This window comes from Poecilia mexicana, unplaced genomic scaffold, assembly GCF_051168715.1.
Source record: "Poecilia mexicana isolate PSO_F unplaced genomic scaffold, ASM5116871v1 scaffold_5, whole genome shotgun sequence".
NCBI classification, from domain to species: domain Eukaryota; kingdom Metazoa; phylum Chordata; class Actinopteri; order Cyprinodontiformes; family Poeciliidae; genus Poecilia; species Poecilia mexicana.
Window position 1 is genome coordinate 29,877,717 of NW_028263374.1, and position 22,589 is coordinate 29,900,305.

Sequence of the window (22,589 nt, forward strand, 5' to 3'; positions counted from 1 at the left end):
AAAGCGGGATCACGGCCAGAATAACGACTCGGTTCTGAACCGGTCCGCAGGGACTCATGTGATGGAAGGCTCGGGCAGGATGGTGGTGTCAGCCGTCGGCCTCAACTCCCAGACCGGCATCATCTTCACCCTGCTGGGCTCCAGTGAGCACGACGACGAGAAGAAAGTCAAAAAAGGTGAGACTCAGACAGGAAGCACAAGAGGTGTGATGTGGAAGGTCATAGGTCGGCTGGAGGCCTGGAGGCTCGATCCGTCAGGTTCTGAGCGGTTCCACTGAGCTTGTGTTGGTGGGAGGGGTTCCTGCTGTCCTTCAGGAGAGACGTTGAGGGGTCCAACTGTCGTCTCCAAGCATCAGCGAATAAATGAGACCAGAGAGATGTGGAGTCTGGAGACAGAACTTTTACAGAACCTTTCAGTCAAACAAACTGGACGTTAGTTACTCTGTTTCAGCCATCAGCACTCAGCAGCTGGGATGCTTGATATGATGAGCCAGGCTGGATTTATGCAGGTCTCACTTTTCTCCACATATTCAGACCATGAGCCATTTCTCCTGCTGGCCTAGCATCTTTGTTTTTGTTGTATTTACCCAGAATGCATTGCGCTGTAGTATACTTCTTGCTTTTGGAGTGGTCTCCAGTCCACTTTTTGTTCACATATGCATTCAAGCTGCACCAGAGTTCATTTCAACAAACCGAGACCTACCAAGGTTTGTAGGCGGATCAGAGTTCACTTCTTTGGTCAACAACAGAGTTGGATTGTGCACTCACACTGACCCAAACCAACTGGACTTAAAATGGACGGGAGTTGGATAAAGCTGACTGAACAGGGATGGTGTGAATGCTGCGGCCTTAGCTGCAGTCAGAAACTGTCCTTCATTTAGTTCAGACGCAGAGGAAGAACGTCTCCTATTTGAGGTCTGTAGACATCAGAGCTCCTGATCGACTTTATCACAACAAACTTTGTTGATCCCCTGATGAGCCGGGGCATCAACAGTCTTTCTCCCTCAGTTTCATGTTTTTCCTTCCTTTAAGGTCATCACTGATGCTGGGTTTCTCCAGAGATGATCTGTGTATTGAGAGGTGGCTCTTCGTCCTCACTTCCTGTTTTATCCAGTTACGATCGGCAGTCCTTCAGTCAGTGTCCTGCTGCTTTAGAAAGCATCCCTGGTCTTGAAGAAGGATTCAGTCAGGTTCTCCTAAAGACCTGTTCAAAGAGAATTTCAAATCATTTTTCTACTTTGAAAGACATAAAAGGTCTCTCTGTGGCTGTTCATGCTGAGTTTCTGGGTTTACTGTCCAGAGGAGACGTGGATATTTGCTTTGTTCTGGACAGTCTCCTCTGCTCCACGTCATGGTCTCATTTATTCCTGCTGCTTTCTGGAGACTGAACCGATCTGCTGCTCAGTCAGTTTTAAAGAGTCCCAGATTGGTCTCCAACCAGGCCGGCTACGATCCGCTCGTGATCACGGTGAATCCCCTTTCCTCACCTCCTCAGTTTGTCCCTTCTGGTCGTTTCTTTTACCAGCTGAGGTTTGAGTTTGTCAGGAAATTCATTGAGCCGGCTGAACGGACGCTCAGCAGAGAGAGAACTGCACTCTGGTTCCGGTCGGAGTCTGATCCAGACCAGGCTGCCGATCCTGACGACATCAAACACAAAGCAGACCTCATAGACCCGTTGAAGAATCCGCCCCCCCAGCTTCCTGCTGGAGGTCAAAAAACTGTTCACCAACAATGACTAGCATGATCTTTAGCTTCAAGGTGTCAACATAATGCGCTAAATCATAAATGTAGTTGTGATATATAAAAGAAAAGGGGACGCAATGTTTTGCTACTAATTGTCAGCACTATGACAACTAGATAACAAGGTCAGGAAAAAGTTTCATCTAGATAAAAAATAGTAAGAGAGAGGGACAGTTATGCTAGCTTGACTTTGACATCCTTAGCATGCAGATAGACTGCAGAATTCTTTGTGTTTCAGTTCAGTTAACAAAAAGGCAACCAGACACCAACTCTGGTAGATCATCAGTACAGCAGATGTTTGAATTAGCTATTCAACCACCACTGTGTTAGCTTAGCTAATAGCAGTGGTAGCTAATCAACCACCGCTAATGTTCATGCAATCACTTATTAATAATCACAAAATAAACATCAAGCCTGGAAACATTACACAGTAAAGGACTGAATGTTCTGTTCTTTGTGTGGGAAATGTTTGCGTGTATTTTGGTGTTGAATCCTGATACACTAGTGGAGCTGTTGTCAGTCTGTTGCTGTGGCAACAGATATGTGGGAGAGAACAGAGAGTGAGAAAAAAGGAGAATATGAGTGGTTTTGAGTTATATTCCCTTTTCTGCACTGAATTAATAATACCTAAGTCTCCAGGTTTCATTTTGTAAATTGTTCTACCGCGGCAGCGCCTCTATGATGGCAAATTAATGAGTCGTCTTTTTGCTCTGCAGCGTTGTGCGCATATAAACAATAACATGCATCGTCTAGCTGCACCAGTCACAGGTTCATTCATGTTGGGTCACATCCTCTCATTTCTTAGAAACACCCTGAGCCTGAACCTCCCTTCGCAATAAAAACACCCCTCAGGTCCTTCATGACACCAGCGATCTCACTCTGACTCTTCTGATCAGCCTTTTATCTGCTCAGTTCTTACATTAGTACAGGGGTCTGAAACCTGACACACAAAAGACTCTTTGGACCTTTCCCATTAGCTCTTAACTTTGGCTAACAATACATAAACCACAGATTTTTTTAAATATAGTAGCCAATGCAGGTCTTGATGGTTTCTCTGTTTTTTCATGGAATAATTGCTGTAAAATTCCACTGCAGAATGATTCTTCTGAATCATTCTGCTGAATATTAAACTAGTTTTAATATTAGAACTATTGTCATAAGGTTGGAAACTGTGCGTGTTTAGCATATTTTTTCTAAAATATAAATTAGAAAATATTAATTTTCTTTATCTTTATACCTAAAAATAGGTTTAAAATTCTCCTAATTATAAAATTACAACAAATTCCTCATGGTGAATTTGTTTTTCAAAAATTGATGCAACATTTGCTGCTGTAAATGAGTTTTATTTAGCAGAACTATGGATAAAAATGGCCGTCAGGTTGCAGAAACCTGGCGAAACAGAACAGAGGGTTCTGATATCAAGTAGCTATGACCTGGAACCAGAACCAGAACCAACTCCAACACCAGTTGTTGTACTGCTGGATGTCGGCGTCTCTCTCCTCTGATGCGTCCATTTCCGCCCACAGCACACACACACACACACACACACACACACACACACACACACACACACACACACACACACACACCTGTGGGTTTGATCAGTTTGAATTTTGTTCTCCCTCAGCTTGATTTGATCTTTCCTTTGAGCCATCTTATCAGCACTCCGCCCTCTCTCTCTGTCCGAACAGGTAAAAAACAAGGACCCCCCGAAAATCGCAACAAAGGTAACCCCTCCATCCATCCACTTCTCTCCCTCCCCTCCCCCCTCCATTCATCCACCTGTTCCCCCACACTCCTCACTCACTGTCATCCTCACTGCTCCTCCCTCCCAGCAGCAGCAGGACGGGAGTCTCCAACCCATTTGTCTCTCTGCTGTCTAGAGGGGACGATCTCTTGCTTCGCTTTACCTGTCCAAGGGTGCAACTCTCACCTGTAATGGCCACTGTTGCCGTGGTAACCACCACAGCGGTGGGAATGTACTAAAAGCTTGATTCTTAAGGAGGCAGCAGGGAAACCTGTGTGATAGAGAATCAGTAATGTTTTCTGTAGTGGGCTGACGGTTCGGACCGGATCACCTGGGTTGGTGGAGATCGGTGCGATTTCTGTCATAAACAAAAATGATAATAGTTAATCAGTCAGCCGCCACCAGCAGGTGATACAGCATCTGCTCAGCATGGAGGGGAACCTCCTCCAGCTGCTCTCCCTCATGTGATTAATGTCAAAACATAACATAAAGTCCTGATGAAACAAGAGGTTTAAGATTCATCTTCATCATCAGAATAATAATAATGGTAAAGTTGGTTATGACCGCTGACCCTCCGTTCAGCAGTGGGACTAAAGAGCGGACCGGATCAGTATCAGGAACTGAAAGCTGCAGATGCAACTTTTATAAAAACATGTTTTTTCCATATTTGTTAAAACTGTCTCCATGTCGCTTCGGTTTATGAGTCAGATGATCTGTGAAAACATTGACCTCCTCCACTTCCTTCCTGAGCTACTATTGACCAAAAACAGCCAATCACAGCCAGAAGGAAGAGCTTAGCGCTGACAATCAATCTCATGTACTCACTGCTAAATGTGCTAATGGTGGAGAAACAAATCACTGTTAGCGGAAATCTGCTTATCCGCCATCATTGGTGGCTATGCTAACTAATATTAGCACTCATAACAGGATCTGCTGATGGGGAAAAGCTGTATAGTAGCAGAGAACAAAGGGAGGCGTGGGATGAAGGATGAGCAGCGCCCCACAAGATTGTGATTGACAGGCTCTGACTGGTTGTTCCTAGTTAGCACCAGGAGAAGCCAGAGGAGCTTGACTTTTTCATAGATTATCTGTCTTATACCAGACTGTCACAACATGGAAACCGTTTCAACAAATATGTAAAAAAATATATTTGTTATAAAAGTTACTGCAGCTTTAGTCACTGACAGGTTTCATCAGGAAACTGTTGGATACAAATAAAAGTAACCTCTCATCAGCCAATCGTTTTGATGTTGTTACTTTTACTGGTTTCATGTAAAATGATCAGACATGGAGGAGCAGCTTCTGTGACCCTTCCTGTTAGGATGATGAACTTAGAGTTACCAGAACCTTTAATGCTCAGGGTTGGTGTTTGGTTCCTGGGTTAAACTAAAATTAAATGAAAGGCAGATAAAGAGGAATGTCTAACATATTTATTTCTGGGTAAAATGTTGTGGCCCTGCTCCAGCAGTTTTCACTAAGCTTCATTAGCATAGCTTCCTTCCTGGTTGACCTAACACTGGCCCAACGTTAGCTTGGGTAAAATCAGATCCAGTTGTTTTTTACTTCGCCAGAGGCCACGCCTCCGGCAGCAGTCAGCCGATCCAGACCTGCTGGACGAAGCGAAGCGTAAAGCAAGAGGCTGAATTTTAGCAGAATAACTAAAATCTTGCAGCTTTGCCTTAAAGTGACCCGACACATTAAAAACAAATGTTAAAACGCGGCGCTAGTCCCGGTGTCCAGTTTCAGTGTTTGATCAGGTCCAACAAACCATTTATCAGTCTGATTCTACATTAAAACACGATTTCAGTTCTGATTTATAGGAATCAGCAGGTTCTGGACATCTCAGGCCTTCAGGCAGAGAAACTAAACGCTGCCTCACCCTGTTTGGTTCTGGCTCCAGAGTGCAGAGTCAGCAGATCACTCTGCATGGTTCCTACAGACCAGGAACTCAAAGTGTTTCAGCTCCAAACCATTTATGGACCAGCAGCAGAACCAGTAACAGTGGAGTCTAGTGGACCTGGGACTGGTTCCACAGAGAGATGAAGCTGCATATCGTGGACATGGAAACGTTTAGCTCTCTATGATCTGAACCACTTTAGATCAAACGAAACAATAAAAACTAATTCTGAAACGATAAATTGATCAGGTCTGGGTTGAGGCTCCGCGCTCCTATTCCTGTCTGACAGCATGCAGTGATGATGTCATCGGGTCGTCGTCCAGAATGCGCCAACTGTCCTCCATCTTCCATGCAATCCAACACATGTCCGGCTTCCTCTGCGGCGCCGCCCTGCTGCCGGCCTCCTGCCGTCGCAGCATCTGCTGCAGATATGCCGCAGGAACTCACGCATCATCAGCTCTGATCCCACTGTCATCCTGGCAACGGGTTCTGAGGAGTTCTGGGTTCACTGATCCCAGCAGCACGGGAACAGCTCCGGTCCGGTCTGACCTGGTTCCTCTCTGAACTGGTTCTGGTCTGAAGTGGACCTGTTTGTGGGAGTTGCACCCTTCCAGTGTTGCTGGACCTCTGTAGCATTGGTTCTGCTCTCATCCCCACTTCCAGGTGGGCGTGTCCTCACTCATTCACTCTTCCTCTTTCCCCTTCTCTTCTTCCTCCTCCTCCTCTTATTCCTCTTCCTCCTCTTCTCTGTTCTGCATCGCTGTCGTTCCTCCATTTTGTTCGGGGTGATCCTTTGAGTTCATCTGGTTTGTGGAGTCGCTTCCCCCCCGTCAGACACGCCTCCTCCTCTGACCGCCGTGCGTTTTCCCATGGTGCCTTGCTGCGCCTGTTCCTGGTTCTGTCGTGGGTCCGTGGGTCCGTCCTGTTAGTCCAGTGTTGTGGCTTGTTGTCAGAGTGGACCATGTGCATAAAGCTCCACGGCTTCCTGGTTTGACACACGACTCATTCCCACATCTGGAATGTTACATGTCCTGTGCTGTGATGATGATGATGATGATGATGATGATGTGTGGGATTAATTATCAGAAGCTCCTGCTGCAGGTTGGGATTCTCCTCTGATGTCCAACCAGGCAGGTCTTCATTAACGGTTTCAGCTGTTTTTGTTTTCATTGTTTTGATTATTTTTTTGTTCTTCATGAAACACAAGAACTGATCAGATATGAACCAATAATCGTCTTTACTCTGATAAAACCTTAAAATGTCCCACGTTCTTAAGCTTTCCTGAAGGTGTCAGCGTCAGGCAGGTCAGAGCAGTGCTTCAGCAGGAGGTCAGAGGTCAGCTGTGACCCAGAGAGGTTTAGTAAACAAACCCCCAGGTGACCCGGAAAGTTTTCACACCTCTGAACTTGATGCTTTTTCTGTGACAGACCAACACAAAGTTCAATGTGGACATGTTTTGATCAGCAGAAATCTGAAAAGTGTGGTGTGCCTGTGTTTTGACTTCATATTGGGGCTTTATCGTGTTGTTTTTCATTTATCATAATAAATTTTACTATAATAAGAAATTAGATTTGTTATTGTCAGAATAAATTATTATTGGTGATATTGAAAATCCCCCAAACCTGTTGGAATTGTTAATGTTACTCATTTCTGCAGTGCTTGTTAATGAGAGTATCAATAAATATCAATACATTTGACACATGACTGGTGTCCTAAAAATACGCATTTCAACAGCGGTCTTTGTGTGCTTTTGTGCATCTTAAGGTCATAGCTGTACGGTTCTCTGAAAAAATGTAGTAAAATATAGTAAATATTTCTTATTGTTACTTTCCTTATCAAAATAATACAACAAAATATTATGATAAAACATCCAGTCTACATCGCTCACCTCTGCACATCCAAAGCCTTTGATCTTAGTTTCAGTTTTGAAGTTTATCAAAATGAAGGGGGCTGAATGCACTCCCCACTTTTCAAATTTGTATTATACTTCCACTTCACTGCTTTTTGTTAATCTGTCACATAAAATCCCACTGAACCTCCGATTCAAAGAAACCAAAAGTGAGAAAGTTTGGTGTTGTGAAAGCATTTGCAACACAGAGCTGTTGTGTGGAGACGGTTGCCCACGGCGACCCGGTTACAGATGATCGAGTCCAGCTGCAGAGCGGCTCCCGGCTGATGCAGCAGGATGCAAATCTGAAGTTTGTTTATGGAAATGCAGCCTGTTGCAGCGTGGCCACGGTCAGAGCCGCTGCAGGATGTGTTGATGGGTCTCCGTCGTGTTCCTCCAGCCCGGACTGAAGTTCTCTTATCTCCTCTGCTCCCTCCTCTCCTTTCCTCCTTTCTCTTTCATTTCAACTCATCAATTTATTTTCCTGGTTTCCTTCATGGAATTAAACCTATTTTTGTTTTCATCTCATCTTCACCATCATTCACCGTGTTTTCCCCTGAAATCCCTCCCCGCCCCCTGACCAGCCAAGACCCAAGACGGCATCGCGCTGGAGATCCAGCCGCTGAAGAGCGAGGAGGCCACCGAGTCGGAGGAGAAGGAGGAGGTGAAGCAGGTCAAGAAGGTCAATGTGACCAAGAAGGAGAAGTCTGTTCTGCAGGGCAAGCTGACCCGGCTGGCGGTCCAGATCGGCAAGGCTGGTGAGGAGTGCACGCACACACACACCCACACACACACACACCCACGCACACACACACCCACGCACACACACACCCACGCACACACACACACCCACGCACGCACACACCCACCCACACACACACACACCCACGCACACACACACACACCCACGCACACACACACCCACGCACACACACACCCACGCACGCACACACCCACGCACGCACACACACCCATGCACACACACACACACACACACCCACGCACGCACACACACCCACGCACACACACACACACACCCACGCACACCCACGCACGCACACACACACCCACGCACACACACACCCACGCACACACACACACACACCCACGCACACACCCATGCACACACACATAGTGGGGCTGGGCATTTATCACAATAAATTTATTATCATGATAAGATTTTGATTCATTATTGTCACAATAGAATAATGACACTTAAAAAATCAAAACCTCCTAAAACTGTTTTGTCATTTTACACTGCAAAAACACCAAATTTTACCAAGTATTTTTAGTCTCATTTCTAGTGCAAATATATTAGTACACTTGAAATAAGTCAAAACTAATTTACAAATATCTTTTCAGGAAGACATAGGAGTTTGTGTTAAGTAAATAATTCCTTAATGTTGGTAAATAAGTAATAGTTCCATTGGCATATAAATTTACTTATAACAAGATAATTTCCCCGTGTTATAAGTGAAATAATCTGCCAAAGGAACTAGTTATTTTTCACCAATAGTAAGGAATTATTTACTTTTATATTTTATAAATATAGCTTTTATATCTTTCTGATAAGCTCCCTTTAAATTAGTTTTGTCTTAATTCAAGTTTACTAAAAAATTTGCTCAAGAACTACTTTGTAATATAGCGTGTTTTTGCAGTGTACTATTTTTCTCCACTGTTTCTTCAATATAGGTGTTTTAATAAATTTGAAAATATGACTAAATGCACTTTAGTAATAGAAATCACACTTCTTCATATGAGTAGTGTCCTAAAGAAATCATTACAAGTGGGAATGTTTCTCAAGAGCATTATCTGTGTTTGTGGGGTTATTATAGCAGTCACGAATATGGGACTGTTCCTTTAACGGCTCAGCGGAGAAGCTGATTGGTTGCTGAGCTTGGGGGTCAAAATGCACTTAGTTTTATTAGATGGATTCTCTATTGGGAACAGGATTCATCCTGAAATTGAAGGTGTTTTCTGTCTCATTTCAATTGACCCTAATGCACCGTTACATGACTGAAACATTTGGGTCGCAGGACGATGGACAAGTCGCCAGGATGCTTCAGAATCAGAAACAGACAATTTAATGTTCAGTTTTATCTTCAGTTCTGAACATACAGGGCAAATCTAGACTAAAATCATTTCTGTTCCTGTTGTCGCCCCAACAGGAACCTGCCAGGATGAGCTGCAGAAGATCAAACTGTCTGAACTCATGTAGTGTTGATCAGATTCATTAAGCTATATCAATCAGTTCGTTCAGTTCAGAAATTCATACAAAATCAAAAGATTTGTGAGTTTATTGCAAATTTTCATCAGAAATTGTCAAAACCTTTTATGTGACGTTTAAGTGATTCATGCTCCCACCTGCAGGTGGCAGTAGTTCTTACTTCTGCCTCAACTTGATCTGATAAGTTTTACTATAACTTATAACACCATGGATAACAGTTATCCATCACTATAACTGTTATAGTGATCGATGTGGTGAATAACAAAGTTGAGGTATTTCACTTGCTTAGCCTGGTGCTAGGGGGCGCCAGAGCGGTCCACCAGCTGTGTCTATATTAAAAAATATTAAAAGTTGTCAGGAAATGTAAACATTTGACACAATAATTATGTTATTGGAAGACACTCTTGGCAATACTTAGACACCAGCTTAAAAAGGCAGACACACTGAAATACATTTAAAATAAATATTGATTTTTGGTATTTCAGTTAAATCCTAACCAGCCAGTGGATCTCTGGTCACATTTAAAAGTAAATAAATTAAAATAAATGTCTAAAATGAACATTATGATTCAGCATATATGTATGTTTAAATAAATATTCTTTAGGTAAAAAGAAAGCCTGGCGGTGGGGGGGAATAAAGCCTGCAGCCCGCCAGGCTTATAAAACACTGGAGGACACTCTGATTTTAGTTCTTTAAAACGGTTGTGTTCAATTTGTCTGCTTGTTGTTTTTCTTCATTTCTTTTATATATAGGTTTTTGATGAGAGCTTTAATAAAGATGAAATATTGCAAATATTTCTTAAGTAGCACAGCAAAATCAGTGACTTTGCTTTAAAAAATTTTTAAAAGAATTCTTTAAATTCCTTAAAAATTTAAAGAATTCTCTAAATTCTTAAAAAATTTAAAGAATTGTGAAATCTTGGAGGGACTGATTAATGTAATCAAATAAATATGATGGATCAGAAAACTTGAGAATCCATTTATCATCGATTACGTCTTAATTAATTCCTCTTAAAAACCTGATAAAGATGTGAATGTTCAGAAGAACCTGGGATGGTACCGGCACTGATAACATGTTCTGGTTCTGTTTCCTCCCCCAGGTCTGTTCATGTCCGCCCTCACCGTCATCATCCTCATCCTCTACTTCGTCATCCACACGTTCGCGATCCAGGGCCGCACCTGGATGGCCGAGTGCACGCCCATCTACATCCAGTACTTCGTCAAGTTCTTCATCATCGGCGTGACAGTTCTGGTGGTGGCGGTTCCCGAGGGGCTGCCGCTCGCCGTCACCATCTCTCTGGCCTATTCTGTCAAGAAGATGATGAAGGACAACAACTTGGTGCGCCACCTGGACGCCTGCGAGACAATGGGCAACGCCACGGCCATCTGCTCAGACAAGACGGGCACGCTGACCATGAACCGCATGACCGTGGTGCAGGCGTTCATCGGAGACACGCACTACAGGACGGTCCCGGAACCCGACGCCATCAACCCGGGAACGCTGGACACGCTGGTCAACAGCATCTCTGTCAACTCCGCCTACACCACCAAGATCCTGGTGAGGCGCCATCTCTAGAACGGCAACCAGACGCGGAGCAGAGCAGGTGTTTGACATTTTATTGTTTCAGCCTCCAGAGAAGGAAGGCGGCCTCCCGCGCCATGTCGGCAACAAGACGGAGTGCGCCCTGCTGGGCCTGGTGCTGGACCTGAAGAGGGACTACCAGCCAATCAGAGATGAGATCCCAGAGGAAAAGATGTACAAGGTTTACACGTTCAACTCCTCCCGCAAGTCCATGAGCACGGTACTGCGGAACGCTGATGGAGGCTTCCGGATGTACAGCAAAGGAGCGTCGGAGATCGTCCTGAGGAAGTAAGCATGTAACAAATGGAAGATTGCAGAAGCTAACACTCAGAAACAAAATGCTCAGTGGCTGGCAGGTGTAGAAACAAAATGCTCAGCAACTTGGCACCAGCAGAGAAACGAAACACACTGCTGCCACTTAGCAGAGAAACTAAAAGTTCAACAGCAGCTGAGGGAAAAAAACAAAATGCTCAGCAGCGGTTGGACAGAGAAACAAAACGCTCGGCGGCGGCAGCGTTTCATTTCTCTGCCCAGATAAACGAAACGCTCCGCTCACCAGTTGGGCAGACAAAGTAAACTCTCTCTGGTGGCTGGGAGGAGAACTAAATGTTGTTAGTGTTTTATTTCAACACAGCACTTAGCCGCCACCAAGCCTTTCGATTCTTTGGCAAAGAAATAAAACGCGCGATGGCCACTCAGCAGAAAGCAAAATCCTTGGCGCCTGTTGGTCAGAGAAACAAAACCCTTAGCAGTGGTTGGGCTGAGAACTGATTCACTCAGCGCTCCAGTTGGGTGGAGAAACCCGCATGCTGGCTGAACGTTCTCTCTCTGCTCCTCGCCAGATGCTCCCGGATCCTAGACGCCAAGGGTCAGCCCCGTGTATTCAAGACCAAAGACCGAGACGAGATGGTGAAGAAGGTGATCGAGCCGATGGCGTGCGACGGGCTGCGGACTATCTGCGTGGCGTACCGGGACTTCCCTGCCGAGGCCGGGGAACCCAACTGGGACAACGAGAACGACATCCTGAACGAGCTGACCTGCATCGCTGTGGTGGGCATCGAGGACCCCGTCAGACCCGAGGTACTCCCCTGGTTCGGTTCTCTTTTAAAAGCAGCAGAAGCTGCTTCTGAAGTAATGAGGCAGATTTTTCTGTCTAACAAAAGTTATTCGCACCCGGACATCTTTGTTCCGTTCTGGAGGCAGTTGAGTCTGCAGCTGTGTAGTTGCTAAAAATCACTTTAATACACAGCTAAATGGCAGGCTACTTTGCTAGCTTGCTACAGTTTACATCTGGAAATTTCTCACATGCGCACAATGCTGGAGGGCAAAAATATGATATGATTCTTTCACGTTGTCCACAGCCATAGAACAGTCCTGTTAACTAAATGAAGCCTGAAGATGAAGGAATTATTCATTTGGTTCAGTGCACCACAGCAAAGGGAAAAGTAACGCAGAAATAACGGTGAAGAACAACTCAAAGTCTCTTGTGCTCGTTTTTCCTGATCTCTGCTTTGCTATGTTACACAGACCTGTTGCCATAGCGACTGACCAATAACAATACCACTAAGTATCAGGATTCAACACCAAAACCATGCAAACATTTCCCACACAAAGAACAGAACATTCAGTCAGTTACAGTTTTATGTTTTCAGGCTGGCGATCGTCTGAACACAGCGGTGGCTGATTAGCTCATTTAAACACCTGCTCTACTGATGATCTGTTAGAGAGTTGGTGTGCGGGTCGCCTTGTTTTTTTTTTTTAACAGAAGCTAAATACGCAGAATTCTGGAGCACGTTTACATGCTAGGGTTGTCAAAGTCAAGCTAGTGTAACTTGACCTTTTTCTCTCTCCCTTTTTTATTAAAACCTTTTCCTGACCTTTTTATGTAGTTGTCGCAGGGTTGACAATTCGTAGCAAAGCACTGTGTCCCTTTTACTTTTGGCATCACGGTGGCGAAGCTTCTCTTCCTCTAACAGCATGTTGCTCCAACCCTCCAGGTACCCGCGGCTATCGCTAAGTGCCAGCGGGCGGGAATCACTGTGCGCATGGTAACCGGGGACAACATCAACACGGCCCGCGCCATCGCCACCAAGTGCGGCATCCTGCTGCCAGGAGAGGAGTTCCTCTGTCTGGAGGGCAAAGAGTTCAACACGCAGATCAGGAACGACAAGGGAGAGGTAATAACACTCAGAGATCACTGAAAAGATTAAATGTCTGTTAAAACAAAACTTTGTGTTTGTAAAAACTCATTTTATTACTTGGGGTGGGTTTATCGTCCTGAACTTTTCTGTAAAGTTCTCATCCTTGATGATTGCTGCTCAAACTAAATCTGAACGTTTTATGTGGACTCAGATATTTTTATTAATAATAAAATATTTCTGTTTTATCTGGACCAGATGGTTGAAGATTCTCACACAGAAGTTGGAAAATAAACCAGTAAACCAATAATTATTTCTACTGCTGTTAATGATTTATCAAACATAAATTGTTACAGACAAAATAAGTTAAATAAAAGTGAAAGAATTATATTGTTTTTTTTTAATTTCTTCAGTTATGAAAGCTGCTGATTGAAGCTGAAGGAGCATTTGGAGTGTAATTAGCCTGACCTCTCTGCAAAAACACAAAATAACACCAAATAATTTTTGTCTTGTTTCTAGTGCAAATATCTAAAAACTAATGTACAAGTAACTTTTCAGCAAGAAATAGGAGCTTGTTGTAGGTCAGTAATTCTTTAATGTGAATAAAAAAGTTTTATTTCCACTGATGTGAAACATGTTATAACATGGGAAAAATGTCTAGTCATGAGTGAAATAATCTGCCAACGGAACTAGAACTTTTTTTAATCAATATTAAATTAACTTAAAACCTGTATCTTGCTGAAAAGTAAGTTTCATTGTATTTAAAGTGAACTAAGATATTACTAAGAAAAATACTTGGTAAGATTTTGTGTTTTTGCAGTGCTGCAGCTGGACCTTCATAAACTACGGAGCCCTACAGGGGACATGGGGAATGTTTGTTTCTTTTGCATTACCTCGCAATAATGTACTGATTAGTTGATTTGGCATAACTGAATACTGTAAGCCTTCCTTACAGTGGCCGTCGTACTTTCTGCTATTACATAAGGTTTTCATGAGGTTTTTCCATGCATGTTAATATCTCGTTGTGAAATACCTGAAGTTTTATATCTTTTTCTTCTGGATAGAAATGCATCAAAAACCACTGATATAAACAGAAACTTTCCATAAGTAGGAAAGAAAGAAAAAATACAACCAAACTATTTGGATTATTTCTGAGTTATTATCGTGGGTAATCAGTCATCTGTATTTGGGCTGCCACAAGGTTAATTTCCGATGCACTCGTGTGTTTGAAGAGGAAAAAATAAAATGTCCATAGCGCTCCGATGTAAAAATATAAACAAAAATTTATTCCACAGTTTTTGAGTAAGTCTTTACAAGAGCAATAAAGTCCTTCACTAACCTCTACAAACAAACTACGGTTGAAAAACCGTGTGGCTCAGTCGCTCCCTTAGCAGCGCCTTCCCTTCTATCTGCCGTCTCCCTTGGCTACACGGCCCACCTCATTTGCATAAAATTGCCAGGTGGCCAATTAAGCTATAAAATATACTTCTAGTAACACTTATTCACAGTAAAACATCATGAAATTAGTTACATGCAATATTAATAATTCTACCTAAAATTTCAACAAAAACACTTAGTACATTTCTAATTAAGCAAATACATTTTAACAGTAACTGAATACTTTATACATTAACATGGCCTCCACAATCTGACAGTTTTGATTGTGTCTCTTTTGTTGGTCTGAATGGGTTAAAGGGCCGTTTTCATCTCAACCACATACAATCAGATATAAACATACAGTGAATAAATCAATTTTCAATCAGTTTTTACACCAAACAGTTAATAATAAACACGTTTTCACTGAGGCTCCTTATATGTGTATATATTTGAAAATTTAAATTGACATTTGTGACTGTACACAAAATAGACCAGCAAATACTGCAGTAAGCATATTGAGAGGGAACGCAAAACTTATTGCGATGTAACGCAAAGAACATTTGTCCCCATGTCCCCTAGGGGCCTCCGTAATAAACTAAAACATGCCATTAAATTATCATTATTATTGTTATTTATATCCATAATCTGGTTTTAAGGTTGAACAGGAGCGTCTGGACAAAGTCTGGCCCAAACTTCGGGTTTTGGCGCGTTCATCGCCGACAGATAAACACACCCTGGTTAAAGGTGAGCTGCTCCTCCTCTTCCTCCTCCTCCTCAGGTGCTCCTCCTCACCTTCTGCTCCTCTGTGTCAGGAATCATCGACAGCACGGTGGGAGAAACCCGACAGGTGGTGGCTGTGACGGGAGATGGCACCAACGATGGCCCTGCCCTCAAGAAAGCCGATGTCGGCTTTGCCATGGTAACCGTTTGCTTCACATCGTCTCAATCCCAGCTGGAGTTTCTCCGCTCCGGTGACTAAAAAGGAAAATGAACGGCGACTTGGATTCATGGAGGCTCCTCCCTGCAGGGTTCCTCCTCCTCCTTCAGATCAGATCAGAGATTCCTGGGATTCATGAGGAGTTTCCACATTCACACCAGATTAACTCCTAAAGCTTCACAGAGCTGTTGGACCATCCAGACTGGATCTGTGATGTTCTGACCCAAAGTTAAAACAACCTTTAATCCAAATTCACTCATCATTCACAAATTTTGCCCGGAATTGCAATTTTTCTACAAATCTGAGCAATGAGATAGTTTTCAGGATTTCCTTCTTTTCTGACCAATCACTGCAACTCGGCTGAATTTTGACCAATCCCTGCAGCCCCCTTCTGATTTAACTTCCTGTTTCACATCTCCTGAAAGGCGAACCTACAAGATGAAGTCAGGTGTGACGCTAAGCCGTTTTAAAAAGTGCTGCAGGATTTGCTTCTGCTGTTTAAACAAACACAGAGCACGGATGGGACATGACCCCTGACCTCTTTCAGCTGTTCCAGGTGTTTAATCAGTTGTTACAATGTGGAAAGGTGATTTTCTGAGCTGTCTTTAAACGCATCATAAGCGTATACAAGCTGAGGGCGGTTACACCTGTGGATCTGATAACTGAGGAGAGTTTGCTGCATGGCGCGTCTCGTCATTTTCAGTAATTAGCCAGAGCAGAAAGGAAACAAAAATTTTCAGTTTTCTTCCAAACAAGCCCTGAAAGTTGAGTAATGCTGTTGCATTCAGATAATGTTAGCTAAATGATGATCCAATCCAGTATATAATATAAATCTAGTTAACAAGAATATTATAAAGTTGACCTTACCTATTTATAACCTTATAACATAGTTAATACCAGGAATACTCCTGACCAGCTTTCATTTCTCTTCAGAAGTTGTTCTCACTGTTTCTTATCACATATTTAAAATTAATTTTTATTGTCACACTAGAAGAGCAAAGAGTCAGGGAGGAGACATTAGACCAGAGGCCAGCAGCAGGACGGTGAGGAGGATGATGATGATGGTGATGATGCAGGGTTTTCTCAGGTAAGGAGGGATTATAACCTGATAAGAAAAGACAAGGAAAGGGAAAGTTATGTGCAAGAATTTAAACTTTTTTTTTAATCATGTTATGACAAATATAAAAGCTAAAAGATTTGCATCTTTTTGGAAAAGGTGCCACAAAATCAGTATTCATAAAAAATCCTGAAGGGACTCATAATATCACTGACCAGCAGATGGCAGCAAAGGACTGCCATTATGACTCCAGCTATGTGTTTAAAATTCGTCAACAGGCACCAGCGGTAAAATTTCAACAATAGTCTCCAAGTTCGCCCATCCAGTCTACATATGCTTTGTGGACTTAGAGAAGGCATTGAGCTGTGGGAACCCCGTGGGGGTCAGCATGGGGTTCCACGGACTGTCGATCTACGCTCCTACCCTCATCTGTGGTCATGTGGCTTTGAGTTGAGACCAAATGAATGAAATCACGGGTCCAAGCAATCAGAAGGAGACCTCTGCTGACCCGTCCTCTGTCAGGATGTCTCCGTTAAAGCTCCTTCCTGTTTTCATCGATTTGTGGGCTCTGTTAGCATCCTGCAGAGATGTGCAGCTTATCCTGTGTGTCACCTGCAGGGCATCGCCGGTACCGACGTGGCTAAGGAGGCCTCCGACATCATCCTGACCGACGATAACTTCACCAGCATCGTGAAGGCCGTTATGTGGGGCAGGAATGTCTACGACAGCATCTCCAAGTTCCTGCAGTTCCAGCTGACTGTCAACGTGGTGGCCGTGATCGTGGCCTTCACCGGCGCCTGCATCACCCAGGTAACTGTCCGCCTCTGCCCCCTCCAGGCCGAAACATGATGGCCACAGGTTTCTGACCCACTGGTACAAACCAGAGTCATAAATCAGTTCCAGGTTGATATCTGAGTATATCAACCTGAAACTGATGTTTTAGTGAACATTAATGAAAATGTTCACTAAAACATTTTCATTAACTGAAATAAATTAAAACGGTAATTAATGGGGAAAAACTACAACTAAATGGGATTACATTGTGCATATATAAAACTAAAGCATTCTGAATTATTTCTACATGTAATGGCCTTTTTTGTGTTTATGAAGCTATTTATTAGCTTTTCGAACTGATGTGAAATAGATTTTTTTCCCCACACAATCAGTTTGCATCAGCTGTCGGCAAATTACGGCTTTTACCGAAATCCATAAAATGGCAACACCATTATCCAATTGATGTTTACGTAATCACAATCTTTATGTGAATTCTGTTCCTAAAAATTTAATAAAAAATGTAATTATGTATGAAAAAACTAAAACTACTGCTATAACTAATAAAAACTAAACTACAACTAAGCAGTATTTAACTAATAAAAACTGTCAAACTCTCTAAAACTGAATTAGACAAACAAAAACTCAACAAAATAAAATTAAAGGTAATTTTATTTATATAGCACATTTTCTGCAACAAGTCTATACAGAGTGCTTTACAGGATTTAAAAGGAAATAAAAACAAAATAACAAACCAAAGGAAAGAGCAAAAGAAGAAAAAGCTAATAATGTTGATCCAAAGTAAATAAACTAAACAATAATGAAAAACCCTAAGCTACTCTAGTTTGAGATGATTTAATAAGAAAATGTTTGAATGTCGTTTCTGTCTGGCAGCAGTAATTCCAGCCAGCTAATCAGATGCTATTCAACACATTAGTGAATTTGTCGCTTATTGATTGAATCGTGTGATTTCCTTGGAAGAGGGCTCTGACTGAAGCGTTGAAGAAGATGATAGTTTCTGGTCGTCTTCATGGTGTCAGGAAGTGATGCGACCAGGAAGCTGAACTCCTGAACCGCGGCAGAGCAGAACATCTGGAGGCTGTGTGTTAATTAAGAAGCTCACAGCTGGCACAGTGATAACTAACCGCTCTGCAGCACCGGCAGCATCAGCCAGGCCGGGATTCAGCCTGAAACCATGGCAACCCGTCACATCCGCGGTCCTGAAATAAAACAGGAACTCAGCAGGTCTGCAGGCTCGGATTTTCCCCCCATCAGCGGCAGCGGCGCTTGGTGCGTGTTGAGCCACCGGCATGTTGACACGCATCATTAGAGTCGGTCTGTGTTGAACAATCTGGAGGTGGGGGGTGTTAACGAAGTAAAATAATGTGACCAGATAGTGACAGCCTCGCTGTGAACGCTCTCTGCACCAACATGGCCTCCACATGCAGCGAGTCACACTCATAAAATGATTATATCTCTTCTTCTACTGTTATTTAAAAGATAAACATCCGGTTGTTTTAACCTGATTTTATCATCTTGGCCTAGCACAATAACTAAATTTAGTCTGTGACAAACTTTCCCAGAAGTTATTGCAATTTATGATAATTTTGTTATTTTGAGATAATTTTCAAGTTACCTAATAGTAATGACAAAATAATGCAAAGATCAATAAACTTTAAATTCTGATGAACATTTTACACTGGAGCTGGTAGACATTTTAAATATCCAAAATAAATAACAAATAAAATGAATTATGAAGTGTCTGAAAACAAAATTATCCTTCAAAGAAAGACTAGTTGAGACCAAAACACAAGACTGGAGAGTTTTGGTAGAAAGACAGAAAAGAGAAAAACAATAAATTATCCAAATGGAAGTTTGTTATAAGGTATCATGCAACAAATTGGTTTATTGCTTATTATGACTGGACTAATCAAATCATGACCTTTTACCTTTTGCCACATCACAACTTTCATTTCCTTTAATCAGATAGTGAAGCTACAGAGGATTTAGATGCTAATCGCTAATAAGGGAATTTATTTGTGTTGGAGAAAAGATGTGAAACGGCGCCATGTGAAAAAATTTATTTGAGCCTAAAAGTAGCAAGATGGTGAGACTTTGTCGTCGGTTACCATGGTGACAGACGTGGTTTTAACTGGAAACCCAGAGGACGGCTTTAAAAGTCATGTTATTGTTGACCTCAGGGCTAACGTGTGCTCCACTCTGCAGGACTCCCCTCTGAAGGCCGTGCAGATGCTGTGGGTCAACCTCATCATGGACACGCTGGCGTCCCTCGCCCTGGCCACCGAGCCGCCCACTGAGTCGCTGCTGCTACGCAAACCCTACGGCCGCGACAAGCCCCTCATCTCCCGGACCATGATGAAGAACATTCTGGGCCACGCTGTGTTCCAGCTCATCATCATCTTCACTCTGCTGTTTGCAGGTGAGCTTAGCTCAATGTTGGCTAATGCTATCAGCGTGCAGGTTGTAGCTACAGCTTCTGGTCGTTTCTCAGGGGAAAAGTTCTTCGACATCGACAGCGGCCGCAACACTCCGCTGCACTCCCCGCCGTCTGAACACTACACCATCGTCTTCAACGTGTTCGTGATGATGCAGCTCTTCAATGAGATCAACGCCAGGAAGATCCACGGCGAGAGGAACGTGTTCGAGGGCGTGTACAAGAACCCCATCTTCTGCAGCGTGGTCCTGGGCACCTTCGCCCTGCAGGTACCATCATCATCATCATATTACGTCCAAAATCTGGGTCCAAACATTCTTTTTATTTAACATTCTTTTGTTCAACTGCTTTTAAGTTTCTATGAAGAAAAAGAGAAAATTAAATGTTCTCAATTCCCACATTCAAACTAAACCCCAAAATATAAACAGAAAGGTGGCCCTACTGAGACGGTCAAAAAGAACAGAAAGGTACAAAATATAGGAAATAATCCAAAATATATTAAAGTGACAGAGAAAATCATTTAACTAAAGTCTATAAACAGAAAGGACTTAGAAACTTATAAATAACTAGGATATGTCCAAAGCACATTCTGATGCTTTTGAAGGTGCTGAATGCTGTCTGGTAGCTGTTGTATTCTAGATCTGTGTCCAGGTGGGAAATGGAAAAGGAAGGATCTGACCCACATTCAGGTGGTGATGGATTCCTCTGGTGAAAGCATAACAAACAGTTTCTTCCTCTCCTGCTCAGATCATCATCGTTCAGTTCGGAGGGAAGCCGTTCTCCTGTGCGCCGCTCACCATCGACCAGTGGCTGTGGTGCGTCTTCGTGGGAATGGGCGAGCTGCTGTGGGGACAGGTGAGTTCCACCCACACACCTGGCTGAAGGGGAGCTTTGTGCCGCTGCCACGTTGCCGTAGCAACCATCGGCATGGCAATGAGCTCCTGTTTACGAGTTGCGAGGGAGAAGGAGCCGCAGCATCAGTCCCTCTGTGTGGTTTGATGGCGCTCTGGCCCAAACGGCAGCGCTGAGATAAAGATGAAAGCTGGCTGGACCAAAACAAACAGATTTGCAATAAATCAATTAATCACACTATAAATTAAAACAAACTCAATGATTTACATTTGCATTATTCGTTTATTAAATGTTTCTCTCTCTTCACCAAAAATTGAGTGACTAAAGTCTTCAGTTTGGTGTTTTGGTCTCAACTAGACAATTTTGTTTTTATAATTCATTTTATTTGTTGTTTCTGTTTTGTTTATTTTGGATAAAGGTGGGCAATATGCACTTGTTGTGGTACTATTGTAATAAATATAAAAATGACAATAAGAACCATTTATTAGTAACTTTTTAAGCAACTTTACTCAGAGCTCAACAATTACTAATCTTGAACAATATTTGTAGGACACCAGTTAGATAAAAAAAGTGTGATTTGTGTCACTAAGATGCACATAGTAACTGTATTAATCACATGTTCAAATTTAGGGATATTTATACTCATTAACAAAAAAACTGAGAAAATAGTAAAATTAACAATCCTGATGATGCAGACACTTGGAGTTTTAAAAACCATTAATTGGGATTTACTGTGATAGTGACAAATCTAAATTCTGTTAAGAAACATGATAAATTATAAACAAAATGGTAAATGTATGTTTAAAATGTCCTGCAGCTCCAGTGTTAAATGTTCATTAAAATTTAACATTTATTGATCTTTGAGAATCTATTCTTGCATAATTATATTATATTATATTATATTATATTATCGTTTATTGCAATAACTTATGGGACAATTTATCATCCAGCAATATTTATTGTAACGGGCCTACCAACAGCAAACATAGAAACTAGAATTATTCAATCTATGAACTAAATGTTGAAACTCCTCCACTGCTGGTGGAGCCAGGCTAAACCAGTCCAGACTGGCAGGATGTTCTGGAAAGCGGGAAGTAAGCTGGTTCTCCCGTCCTCAGCTGATCTCGGCCATCCCGACCCACCACCTGAAGTTCCTGAAGGAAGCGGGCCACGGCATCACCAAGGAGGAGATCCACAAGGAGGAGCTGACGGAGGACACGGACGAGATCGACCACGCAGAGATGGAGCTGCGGCGAGGCCAGATCCTCTGGTTCCGAGGGCTCAACCGGATCCAGACCCAGGTACCGCTAACCGTCCCAGTTCAAATTGGTTTTACTCCTCACATCAAAGCTCTGCTGAACTGGGCAGCGTGTCGGCTTCGTAGTGTCTCCTGTCTTCAGCGACAAGACCGAGGTTCTGTTAATTTCACACTCTGCTGCAGATCCGCAGCCCAGAACCTCTTCATTAAAACCTCCAATTAAAGCGGCAGGCCACCTGCTGACGGCCACAGAACTCCGGCTTAAACCAGTCAGGACTGCAACTGGTTACCAGTTCAACCAGTTCTGACAGACCAGAGGACCATTTATCCTCTAGTTAGTGCAACTCTTACACACAGTGGCATGGAAACCAGGCTGGAGACTGTGTGTGGGCGTGCGTGTGTGAGATCCTCCTACAGGATCAACACACACTGAGCAGCAACATGTCCAGTCGGTCCATTCTGTCCCTGTTGGCTTCATTAGCCTTGATGCTAACACCCACGTCCAGTAGCAGCAGCCAACACACACACACACACACACAGTTTGTAGTTCTTCTTGGTAAGCAGAAGCAGCTCAGTGAGTAAATTATCACCCCTGCTTATTCATTTCTGCATTAATTAACTGGAGACGATCAATTAAGATCCGTCCAATCACGTCAAAACATTTA

At 42.9% G+C, this 22,589-nt stretch overlaps 1 protein-coding gene across 2 annotated transcripts in view; it reads left to right on the forward strand.

Moving 5' to 3' along the window:
- The window catches only part of LOC106933155 (plasma membrane calcium-transporting ATPase 1-like), a 67,194-nt gene that overhangs the window by 35,269 nt on the left and 9,336 nt on the right, over positions 1–22,589 (forward strand). For both annotated transcript variants that reach the window (XM_015012225.2, XM_088005871.1), the window contains exons 6-19: positions 51–176; positions 3,431–3,466; positions 7,856–8,029; positions 10,598–11,055; positions 11,126–11,367; positions 11,922–12,159; positions 13,077–13,256; positions 15,251–15,338; positions 15,407–15,513; positions 17,207–17,398; positions 19,586–19,799; positions 19,872–20,083; positions 20,562–20,669; positions 21,785–21,967. In XM_015012225.2, coding sequence (XP_014867711.2) covers positions 51–176; positions 3,431–3,466; positions 7,856–8,029; positions 10,598–11,055; positions 11,126–11,367; positions 11,922–12,159; positions 13,077–13,256; positions 15,251–15,338; positions 15,407–15,513; positions 17,207–17,398; positions 19,586–19,799; positions 19,872–20,083; positions 20,562–20,669; positions 21,785–21,967 — 2,558 coding nt within the window. The remainder of the gene's footprint in view (positions 1–50; positions 177–3,430; positions 3,467–7,855; positions 8,030–10,597; positions 11,056–11,125; positions 11,368–11,921; positions 12,160–13,076; positions 13,257–15,250; positions 15,339–15,406; positions 15,514–17,206; positions 17,399–19,585; positions 19,800–19,871; positions 20,084–20,561; positions 20,670–21,784; positions 21,968–22,589) is intronic.